Source organism: Hippopotamus amphibius, chromosome 6, assembly GCF_030028045.1.
Source record: "Hippopotamus amphibius kiboko isolate mHipAmp2 chromosome 6, mHipAmp2.hap2, whole genome shotgun sequence".
Classification (NCBI taxonomy): domain Eukaryota; kingdom Metazoa; phylum Chordata; class Mammalia; order Artiodactyla; family Hippopotamidae; genus Hippopotamus; species Hippopotamus amphibius.
Window position 1 is genome coordinate 48,557,787 of NC_080191.1, and position 12,431 is coordinate 48,570,217.

Here is a 12,431-nt window from a genome sequence, read left to right on the forward strand (position 1 = left end):
GTCCCCTGCATTGGCAGGCAGATTCTTAACCACTGAGCCACCAGGGAAGCCCCCATTCTTCATTTAACTTTGAAAACACAGTAGCAAGTGGTGAGCATATTATGATTGTCGTCCTTCACTGATTACTGCATATAAAATGTCAGAAGTGAGTGTTCCTCACAGGCCCCATAAAGAGATGCAACACTGAGCACCACCTCTGGGATGATGTTCACCATCCTCGTGTGCTTCTGCATTGTAATGGCTCTGTCTTTCCTGATTTGGAGCAAAGCCTACCAATTCTACTTGGTCCATTTCATCCTCTTTTACTTCCTTCTTTTCAGGTAGGGGTTTTTCCAGCAAAGAGATTTATCAGGAGAGAGAAAGCCATTCTCAGCAAAGTTTATCTTAAATTCAACAACAACATACTCTGGTTTCTCTTCAGATCAAATAAATCTTTCGCCTTTTAAATTCAACAACTAGGTGACCCTTTTCATACAGTCCATGATAAATTGGCATGCCTTCATTTAGCACACACATGATCTTGCGCTCTAGTAGCAGTCTTAAAGATGTTACCATTGGGTTATTTATGACTTTATACTAGGGGATCAACTTTCTACTTATGTCTAAAGCAAAGCTATCAGGTACTTAGTTTAAGAATATATTAAATATTAAATAATTATACTCTGGTTGCCTGAAGCATATGGAATGTATCTGTTTAGTGAAGCGAGAAGTCTAGGTTAGGAGACGAAAACACGGGTGAGCTTTACAGAGGATCTTCCTAAGAGAAGAAAGTAGTTGGGGCCGGGGGGGAGAGAGTGAGGATATCAAGCTCTTGAGGTCTCCTCCAGTTAGTCATTTCTTCTCAGGCAGGCAATTCCGTGAAACTAACACAATGTGCTCTTGGATCCTATACAGATGGCAATCAGGAATTATTTCCCTGTGAAGTCTGTGGAAGACGCTTTGCAGCAGATGTTCTGGTAAACATAAAGACATTTTGTAGATGTGTTTCATTGGAGTTAAATGAACTGTCAAGTTAGTGAGGAGGCTGCAGTGGCAAAGATTAAAGACAGATGTGGAGGGAAAGCAAGGGGAGAAAAGTACATAACCTATGGCTGGCGGGCCCAGAGGACACTTAGGCAAATCGATGCTGCCCCATTCAAAAGGGAACTTGTTAAACGTGGTCCTCTAACTAAAAGGAAGCCAGATGAAAGTGTCTTGGCACAGCTGATTGTCTCTGGAGAGGTTTTGGCTCTTTCGCCTTTTCTATAAGCATCAAAAATTCAAATTTTAAGGCCAAAGCACCAGGGAAATTAGCTAGTCAAGAGGAATGAGCATTGAATTTGGAGCATCTGGAAACTTGGCTTTTAGCCTCAAATTTGTCACTAATTCTGACAAGTCCTTTAACTTCCCTCTGTTTCCTGCTTTGCCACGTATAAAGACAGAACTCTTCAGTCTCAGGGGTTTTATGTAATTTGAACAAAATGGATGTAAGGCCTGTTCCAAGACCTAATTGTTAATTAGATTCAAGATAACTGCATGTCAGGTCCCCTGATTGATGCCTATAAAGTTGAATAAAAGCTTGATTTATTTCAAAATTAGGAAAACAAACAGGTATTAGGCCCCAATATTATGAAGGCATTCTCAAGAAAAACGATTAAAAAAAAATGATAATGATATGATGATAACTGTTAGTTGGGACATTTAGATCAAAGAGAGCTTGTTTCAAAAACGTAAAGAATTTGGACTATAAATCTGACTACATTTGGGGCAAAAGACTACCAAATGAGATTGTAGGTTTTATTTCTCTGGGGAATTTAAAAATGAAATATCTATTCTAGTTAACTGCAGCTAGAGTTTCCTGGATCTAGAAGGGAAACTCACAGGGCCTGTTGTGGCCCAACAATCCACCAGGGAGCTGCCTTTGGTAACCCAGCACTGCACCCATGAGGATGGATTTGAGACCTAGGAGGTACCGTTTGAAGAGGGATCACTAAATGCCAAGTATTCTTGGTTCCTCTTGAGTTTTACTTCATTGACCTATTTCTAGGTTACAGAGAGCATTTGATCAAGTGATCTACTCTCTCTCTCTCATTCAGTTTAAAATGGTTTGGCTTGTTTATAGCCAGGTGCAGTGATTTTCATGCAGACCCTGTATTTTTGGGGTCTGGACAAAGCAACTGTGTGATAGCTGTTATGAGTTACACAACCACCAAGGAAGAGGACTTAGAGTAGAAAGCAAAGACGTTGGCATAATCCCATAATGGTACAGTAACGGACTTTATAAAGGTGGTACACAGGCAAAGCACTTTGTGCTGGTTCCCTGGTTTTTGTACCAGAAATGCTGAGTACTTAAGGTCTACTGGCTGAATTAGTTTTCTCTGTCAGTTGTCTTGTAAGTATTGTAATATTTTAAATTTTAATATTATAAGTTTAGATTTGCTCTAAAATAAATGACTTCATGAATATGAAATGTTTGGACACACTAAGGGAAAATGTCTTCATAACTTAAATGGAATTGGTGTATTTTTCATTTGTTGTATGGTTGTCCCAGTTGTTTCTTGCAGATGTTCTCAAGTATTTCTTTGAAACCTCTCCACTTCTTTTCAGGAGTTAAGTGGTTTGATTTGCTGTATGTAGAAAAGTAACCCAGTTAAACTCAATTTTGAAATGTTGAGTGGTAAGAAGAGTTTTTCTGAGAAAGTTTCACTGGTAAGAAGCTAAGTTCCCCTTTGCTGTATGCAAAGAGTTACTTCAAAAGGATGGGAAAACAATGTTAAGGTTGTTGGGACTCAATTCCTGGATGACTTGCTTTTGGAATTTAGGAACAGTGAAGGCAGGAAACAGAATAGGAGAAATAAAACTTCCTTGGCTTCAATGAATACCTAGCTGAATATCAGAAATAATTTATTTCAGTTTAAACTAGAAGGTTTATCTTTTCAACATTATTTAGTGCTTGGAACTATTCAGTGAGCCCGAGTGGTAGAGTTAAATGTGTAAGACCAAATTTTAAGTAAGTTTCTTTAGCTGTAGAGGCCTTTTATTGACCTTGCCCAAACACAATATCTCGTTATGTGTAACATGGGTGAAGAGAGCCAGATGGATTTGCTCTGCTGTGATTTGAGAGTTAGAGAATGAACTTGGCTCTGAAGGTGCAACCCAGTCACTGCAGCAGGGGCTGCTTGAGTACACTGAGGCATTACGAACTTTGTGATTGTACATGTTAAAAATTTTAATCCCCACTCCTTCTTTTCTAGGAAAGGCATGGACCAATTTGTAGAAAACTCTTCAACAAAAAGCGTAAACCTTTCAATTCTTTAAAACAAAGATTACAGGGCACTGACATTCCCACTGTGAGGAAGGCTCCTCAGTCCAAGGTACTATCGATATCTTCCTTGCTGTTGTTGATTATATCCTTCAGTACATTAAAGCCTCTTTCTGGCTCTCTGGTTTCATTTTTTCTTGATAGTGCAGTGTAATGTCATGTAAGTATAATCCACCTTTACTGTTTTCTTTTTAATCATGCTCACTTAGATTTCCAAATGTATTTCAGATACTTTCCAGATGTGGCAAAAAAAGAATCTCGTTTATATTTTCATTAGAGTAGCATTAAATCCAGCAATTAACTTGGAAGACAGTCACTTTTAATCTTACATTTAAGTCTTCCTTTAAAGTTTTGTAACTTCTTTGTTTTTCTGATTGATATTTTGTGTTTTCCCTCACTATTGTGACTTGCAAATTTTATTACTGTGTTTTCCAAACCTCTTCTAGTACTTTTGGAAAACAAATTCTCTTTTTTTCTCCAAATTTCACAGTTCTGTTTCTTGTAAATTCAAATCCCAGCTTAAAAAAAATTATAATGGTAAGATATATAGTCTAGGTTAGTATATGTTGATTTTATTTTTTTATAGCCTCAACCTGTGAGAAAATCTAACTGGAGACAACAACATGAAGACTTCATTAATGCAATTCGATCAGCAAAGCAGTGTACACTAGCCATTAAAGAAGGCCGGCCTCTCCCACCTCCACCCCCTCCATCCATCAACCCAGGTGTGTGATCAGTTTGGTTTGCTTTTGACTTTTTACTCTTAACCAATTGAGGCTGTGCTTGATTTTTGGCCTAGTCACATGCCTTCCTCCTGTATAGGCTAAAATTAACAATAGCATTTAGATTATATAGAAGTAATTTTATCATAAAATATATCATCCTATTTTTTTTTTTAATTCTGTGTAAAGATTCTGTGTTTCCTTCTAACTCTGTCTCAACATGTGAGCATCACTGTACCCAGTGTCATGGCATTACAGAACTCCAGGGGATGCCGTTCATATCCTAGTTTATGAGAATGGAGCTGGGCAGAGCAGTTTAAGAAGTTCTGTAATAGCTCTATAGCATGAAATATCCATGGCTCTTTTAATTTCTTGAGATAAAAACATAAGATATAAAATCACCATTTATTATTTGTACAGTTAGTGGCCCACAGCTTTTTTACCCTAAGCTTTTTATTCTGAACATTTTCAAACCTACAGAAAAGAGGAAGGGATAGTACAATGATCGCTCATATACCTTCCACTTAAATTTTTTTTTTTTTTGGAGAACTTTTATTGAGATACAGACAACAGACAATAAACAGCATATATTTAGAGTGTACAATTTGGTATCCCAATCTCCCAGTTCATTCCCCCCCAACCCTCCCCGCTTTCCCGACTTGGTGTCCATGTGTTTGTTCTCTACACCTGTGTTTCTATTTCTGCTTTGCATTTCCTCTTTCATAGTTGTTAGCATTTGCCTTATGGATTGAGGTGCTCCTATATTGGGTGCATATATATTTATAATTGTTATCTCTTCTTCTTGGATGGATCCCTCGATCTTTATGTAGTGTCCTTTCTTGTCTCTTGTAACATTTTTTATTTTAAAGTCTATTTTATCTGATATGAGTATTGCTACTCCAGCTTTCTTTTGATTTCCATTTGCATGGAATATCTTTTTCCATCCCCTCACTTTCAGTCTATATGTGTCCCTAGGTCTGAAGTGGGTCTCTTGTAGACAGCATATATGTGGGTCTTGTTTTTGTATCCATTCAGCCAGTCTGTGTGTTCTGGTTGATGCATTTAGTCCATTTACATTCAAGGTAATTGTCGATATGTATGTTCCTATTACCATTTTCTTAATTGTTTTGTTGTTGTTTTTGTAGGTCCTTTTCTTCTCTTCTGTTTCCTGCTTAGAGAAGTTCTTTTAGCATTTGTTGTAGGGCTGGTTTGGTGGTGCTGAATTGTCTTAGCTGTTGCTTGTCTGGAAAGCTTTTGATTTCTCCATCAAATCTGAATGAGATCCTTGCTGGGTAGAGTATTCTTGGTTGTAGGTTCTTCCCTTTCATCACTTGAAATATATCGTGCCACTCCCTTCCGGCTTGCAGAGTTTCTGCTGAGAAATCAGCTGTTACCCTTATGAGAGTTCCCTTGTATGTTATTTGTCATTTTTCCTTTGTTGCTTTTAATAACATTTCTCTGTCTTTAATTTTTGTCCATTTGACTACTATATGTCTTGGTGTGTTTCTCCTTGGATTTATCCTGCCTGGGACTCTCTGCGCTTCCTGGACTTGGGTAGCTATTTCCTTTCCCATGTTAGGGAAGTTTTCAACTATAATCTCTTCCAATATTTTCTCAGGTCCTTTCTCTCTCTCGTCTCCTTCTGGGACCCCTATAATGCGAATGTTGGTGTGTTTAACGTTGTCCCAGAGGTATCTTAGGCTGTCTTCAGTTCTTTTCATTCTCTTTTCTTTATTCTTTTCCACATCAGTGATTATCACCATTCTGTCTTCCAGGTCACTTATTTGCTCTTCTGCCTCAGTTCATCTGCTGTTGGTTCCTTCTAGTGTATTTTTCATTTCAGTTATTGTGTTGCATATCTCTGTTTGTTTGCTCTTTAATTCTTCTAGGTCTTTGGTAAACTTTGTGATCTTTGCATCCAGTCTTTTTTCAAAGTCCTGGATCATCTTCCCTATCGTTATTCTGAATTCTTTTTCTGGTAGGGTGCCTATCTCCTCTTCATTTAGTTGTTTTTCTGGTGTTTTATCCTGTCCCTTCATCTGGTACAAAGTCCTCTGCTTTTTCATTTTCTCTATCTTTCTGTGGCTGTGGTTTTCAGTTCCACAAGAGGAAATACTGCTGATACTGCTTGATTCTGCTGTCTGCCCTCTTGTGGAGGAAGCTATCTAGGAGCCTCCTGTGTGCTTCCTAATGGGAGGGACTGATGGTGGGTAGGGCTGGGTGGGTGGAGCTCAGTAAAGCTTTAATCTGCTTGTCTGCTAATGGGTGGGGCTGTGTTCACACCTTGTTGGTTGTTTGGCCTGAGGCCACCTAGTTCTGGAGCCCACAGGCTCTTTGGTGGGGCTAATGGCGGACTCTGGGAGGACTCACACCAATAAGCACTTCCCAAAACCCCTGCTGCCAGTGCCCTTGCCTCCTCTGTGAGCCACAGCTGCCCCCCCACCTCTGCAGGCAACTCTCCAACACCAGCAGGTAGGTCTGGTTCAGTCTCCTATGGGGTCACTGCTCCTTCCCCCTGGGTCCTGGTGAGCACATTTTTTTGTGTGCCCTCCAAGAGTGGAGTCTCTGTTTCCCCCAGTCCTGTGGAGGTCCTGCAATCAAATCCCGCTGGCTTTCAGAGTCTGATTCTCTGGGGATTCCTCCTCCGGTTGATGGACTCCCAGGTTGGGAAGCCTGATGTGGGGCTCAGAACCCTCACTTTAGTGGGTGGACTTCTGCAGTATAACTGTTCTCCAGTTTGTGAGTCACCCACCCAGCATTTATGGGATTTGATTTTAACGTGATTGTGCCCCTCCTACCTTCTCATTGCGACTTCTCCTTTGTCTCTGGATGTGGAGTATCTTTTTTTGGTGAGTTCCAGTGTCTTTCTGTCGATGCTTGTTCAGCAGTTAGTTGTAATTCTGGTGCTCTTCCAAGAGGGAGTGAGCGCACGTCCTCCTACTCTGCCATCTTCTTGATAGGAGTCAATAATTTAAGGAATATTACTCAGTCATAAAAAGAATGAAATATTGTCATTTGCAGGAACATGGGTGGACCTAGAGATGATCATACTAAGTTAAGTTAAGTCAGACAGAGAAAGACAACTATTATATGATATCACTTACATGTGGAATCTAAACAAAAAATCCCTTCCACTTAAATTTAACAGTTTTGACATTATTGTATATTTTCTATCTCTTTCTCTTTTTTTCTTTTTTGTAAGGGGGCATAATTATTTAAAAGTAAGTTTCAAATGTCATAACAGTTTACCCATAACTATTGCAGCATGAGTTTCTTAAGTGCATTTTCTTGCATAACCACAGTACTATTATCACACTAAATAGTCATATTTTCCCAATTATCTTAAGAATGTCTTTTGAAGCTCTCTACTCACCACTCAGCCACAATCCACGATTCAGTTAAGGTTCATGCATTGTCTTTTGTTGTCTCTTTAGTCTCTTTTAATCCTTCACAACACCCCTGCCAAGCCAGTTATCTTTTAGAATGTCTCATGTTCTGGATTTGTCTACTTTTTAAGTAACCTTTAACTTGTTCCTCCATCCCCTGTCTTTCTGTAAATTGAAAACTAGGGCCAGAGGCATGATTAGATTAATTAATGTTACTATGAATTCCTTATCAGATATAGGTTTTTCAGATATTTTCTCTCATTCAGTGGACTGTTTTTCATTCTCTTAATGGTATCCTTTTATGCACAAAAGTAATTTGATGAAGTCCAATTTACCTGTTTTTTCTTTTGTTGCCTAGCTTTTGATGTCAAATCCAAAAAATTATTGTAAACTCCAATATCTGGAAGTCTTTCCCTTGTGTTTTTTATTCTAACAGTTTTTATAGTTTTAGCTCTTACATTTAGGTCTTTGGTCCATGTAATTTTTGAATGTGGTGTAAAGTAAGATCATTGGAAGTTGGGTATCTAGTTTTATATGTGGATAGGTACCTTTTTCAGCACTATTTGTTGAAACAGCTGTGCTTTCCCCATTGAAAGATCTTGGTGCTCTTATCAAAAGTCAACTAACCATATACGTGAGGGTTTATTTCTGGGCTGTTTATTCTATTCCATTTTTCTATATGTCTATCCTTATGCCAGTACCACACTGGTTTTTTGTTTGTTTGTTTGTTTTTTTAAAAATAAATTTATTTATTTTATTGGCTATGTTGGGTCTTTTTTGCTGTGCATGGGCTTTCTTTAGTTGCGGTGAATGGGGGCTACTCTTAGTTGTGGTGCGCAGGCTCCTCATTGCCGTGGCTTCTCTTGTTGCGGAGCACGGGCCCTAGGCATGTGGGCTTCAGTAGTTGCAGCACATGAGCTCAATAGTTGTGGCTCACAGGCTCTAAAGCACAGGCTCAATAGTTGTGGCACACGGGCTTAGTTGCTCTGCGCCATGTGGGATCTTCCTGGAGCAGGGATCAAACCTGTGTCCCCTGCATTGGCAGGTGGATTCTTAACAACCACTGTGCCACCTAGGAAGCCCCAGTACCACACTGTTTTGATTACTATAGCTTTGTAGTAAGTATTGAAATCAGGAAGTGGAGAGTCTTTTAAGATTGTTTTGGCTTTTTGGAAACCTTTGAGATTCTGTATGAATTTTTAGGTTGGGCTTTTTCTATTTCTGAAAGTGCCATTGGAGTTTTGATAGGGATTGCATTAAATTTGTACATCACTTTGGGTGGTGGTGTCATCTTAACAATATTGTCATTCAGTCAGTGAATGTGGAATGTCTTTCCATTCATTTATGTCCTCTTTAATTTCTTTCAGCAGTGCTTTGTAGTTTTCAGTGCTTGAGTCTTTTGCCTCTTTGGTTAAATTTATTTCTAAGTATTTTATTTTTGATGTTATTGTAAATGGAATTGACTTTCTTTTCAGATTGTTAGTGTATAGAAATACAACCAGTTTTTGTGAGTTGATTTTGTCCTGCAACTTTGCTGGATTTTGCTTATTAGCTCTAACAGTTGGTTTTTGGTGTGAAATCTTTAGGATTTTCTGCATATTAGATTATGCCATTTGTGAACAGAGGTAATTTCACCTATTCCTCTCCAATTTGTATGCCTTTTATTTCTTTTTTGTGTCTAAATCTTCTGGCAAGAACTTCCAATACCATGTTAAATAGCATTGGTGAAAGCAGACATCCTTGTCTTATTTTCCATTGAGTATAATGTTAGCTGGGTTATAATTGACTAAACCATAAGTAATAGCATATTATAGGAATTATAACATTTGGAAGTGAAAGAATAAGGCTTGAAATAATAGAGTAAGTTTGAGAATAATAGAATGAGGCTGTGAGGAAAATATAAATTTTTGAAAGGTTCTTATGGTATACATGAATAGATATAGTATTGTTTGAAGGTAGAGTGTTATATCATAAAGATGCCTATTAATAAGCCCTAGAGTAAACATTCAAAAATATTGACATATAGCTGATAAGACAATACGTAAACTGGAGATAAAATGGAAAAAAATTCAATCTAAAAGAAGCCAGGAAAGGAGGAAAAAAGGAACAAAGACCAGGTGGGATAAAAATAAATAACAAGGTAGATTTAAACCTAACCATATGGACAGTTGCATATAAATGACCTTAACACTTAAGATAAAATGCAGAGATTGTCAAACTGAGTAATAAGGCAAGGGCCAGTTACATGCTTTCCACAAGAAACACAAATATAAAGACACAGATAAGTGAGCCAGGCAGGTAACAAAATGAGGAGGTGAACCAGGTGGGCCTGGAGAGGCCACACCCTCCCTAAGGGACCGCTGCTCCTGCCTCAGCTGACTGCTGCCTCAAAGGAACGCATACCCAAGGTTGCAAGGTCTAATTTCTCAAAGGATGGCAAAAATGCAGACTTCCTTATTTATAAACATGAGAAACTCAGTTTTTTAGAAACGTCAGACTTCAGTCTCTGAGATTAGAAGTCAGGCAGTGGTTTTACTTGGAGGGGCGGGGATAGCTAGGAGGGGACGCAAAGGGGACTGGTGGGAACTGTCTGTGTCTTGATCTGGGCTGGTTTCATGGGTGTGCACAGTTTGTGAATGTCTCATGGAGCCATACACTTATGATTCGTGCCTTTTCTCTTGGATAAAAAGACAAAAAGAGAAATACGAGCAGTGTCTGAACAATTATAGATTGACACGTTAAAAGCACAGTAAAAGATATACATGCAAATAATAATCATAAAACTGGAGTATCTAACGTTAATATCAGGCAAAGTAAACCTAAGGCAAGTATTATTAACAGAGATAATAATTAAAAAGATATATTCATCAAGAAGACCTATCAGTCTGAAATGCTTATAACATTTTGACCTAATTGACATCTGTAGCTATAATGTGATACACAGCAACAGCAGAATGTAATTGTTATCAAGTACACATGGAACGTTCAACCAAGATAGGCCATGTGCAGGACCACAAAGTGGGTCTCAATAAATTTGAAAGGATTGAAATCATACAGACTATGTTATTTGACCACGACAGTATTAATTAGAAATTAATGATGAAAATATATCTAGAAGACTCCTGAATATTTGGAAATTAACAAATCATTTCTGAATACCACATAGATCTAAGAAGAAATCACAAGAAAAATTAGAAAATATTTTGAACTGAATGGTAGTGAAAACATATCAGAATTTGTGGGATTCAGCTAAAGCAGTGCTTAGAGGCAAGTTTGTAGGTTTAAATGCTTATATTAGAAAAGGAGAAAGGTTTAAATCAATTGTTTTAAACTTCCTCTTTATTTTTTTTAAGCTCTTTATTGGAATATAATTGCTTTACACTCTTCTACCAGTTTTTGAGGTACACCAAAGTCAATCAGTTATATTTATACACATATCCCCATATTCCCTCCCTCCTGCGACTCCCCCCCACCCTCCCTGTCCCAGCCCTCTAAGGCATCCCCCATCATCGAGTTGATCTCCCTTTGTTGTACAGCAGCTTGCCACTAGCTATCAGTTTTACAGTTGGTAGTGTAAATATGTCTATTTTTAGACATATTTACTCTCTCAGTTCATCCCAGCTTCCCCTTCGCCCCCAGCCCCCCCAACCTCGTGTCCTCCAGTCCATTCTCTGCATCTGCATTCTTATTCTTGTCTTGTCACTGAATTTATCAGTACCACTTGTTTTTTATAGATTCCGTATATATGAGTTAGCATACGGTATTTGTTTAAACTTCCTCTTTAAAAAGTTAGAAAAAGAAGAACAAATTACACCTAAGTTAAGTACAAGGAAGAAAACAGTAAATGTAGTTTATCATATTAACAAAATATTTTTTTAAAGTGTATGATCACATCAATAACTAAAGGAAAAGCCTGTGACAAAATGTAATATCCATACATGTTTAAAAAAGAAAACTCTTAGAAAGGTAGGAAAAAAGGGTACTTCCTTAATAAAGGACATCTCTGAATCTACAGCTAACATCACACTTAATGGTGAAAAGCTGAACACTTTCCCACTGACTTCAGGAAAAAAGCAAGGATGTATTTTCTGACCACTTCTTTTCAGCACTGTACTGGACATAGTACCCAGTGTAATAAGAAAAAGATTATATATTTTATACACACACACACACACACACACACACAAATTTAAAGGTTGGAGAGGAAGAAATAGAACTATCCTTATTCACAGACAACGTGGTCATGAATGAGTAAATGTAGACAATCTTAGGAAACTACAAAAAAAGTTACTGAAATTAAAAGTTCATTTAACAAGCTTTTAGGATGCAACGTCAATATACACAACTGAATTGTATTTCTATATACTAGGCATAAACAATTTAAAAAAATGAAATGAAAAATTCCATTACAATCATATAAAAAACATGAAAAACTTAGACATATATTTAACAAAATATGTGTAAGACTTGTAAAATGAAAACCACAACACATTGCTTAGAGAAATTAAAGAGGACTAAAACAGATAGAGAGATTTACCATTTTCATGGTTTGGAAGGCTTATGTATTGTGTTATGTTATTTCTCCCCAAATCGATCTGTGGATTCAGTGTAATTCTAATGAAGATCCCTGCAAGTTTTCTTTGCCAAGTAGGACTTAACTAGCTGATTCTAAAGTTACATAGAAATTCAGAGGATCTGGAATAGCCAGGATATTTTTGAAAAAAGAATAAAATCGAAGGATTTACACTACCTGATGTCAAGGCTTAATATAATGTTACAGTAGTCATGACAGTTTGGTATTAGTATATAGGTTGAACAGAATAGAGAATCTAAATATAGATCTGCCTCCAATCTATGGGCAGTTGATTTTTAACAAAAGTAATTCAGCATGGGAAAGGATAGTCTTATACCATACACAGAAATTAATTCACAATGAATCATCAACCTGACATAAGCACTACAACTATAAGGCTTTTAGAAAAAACAAACATCTTTGATGTAAGAGTCAACAAAGATTTTTTA

General features: G+C 37.6%; 1 protein-coding gene across 1 annotated transcript in view; it reads left to right on the forward strand.

The window, feature by feature from the left end:
- Positions 1-12,431, forward strand: part of ZC2HC1B (zinc finger C2HC-type containing 1B) — a 37,627-nt gene that overhangs the window by 9,247 nt on the left and 15,949 nt on the right. The window contains exons 2-4 of the mRNA XM_057737758.1: positions 895-956; positions 3,234-3,353; positions 3,888-4,026. Coding sequence (XP_057593741.1) covers positions 895-956; positions 3,234-3,353; positions 3,888-4,026 — 321 coding nt within the window. The remainder of the gene's footprint in view (positions 1-894; positions 957-3,233; positions 3,354-3,887; positions 4,027-12,431) is intronic.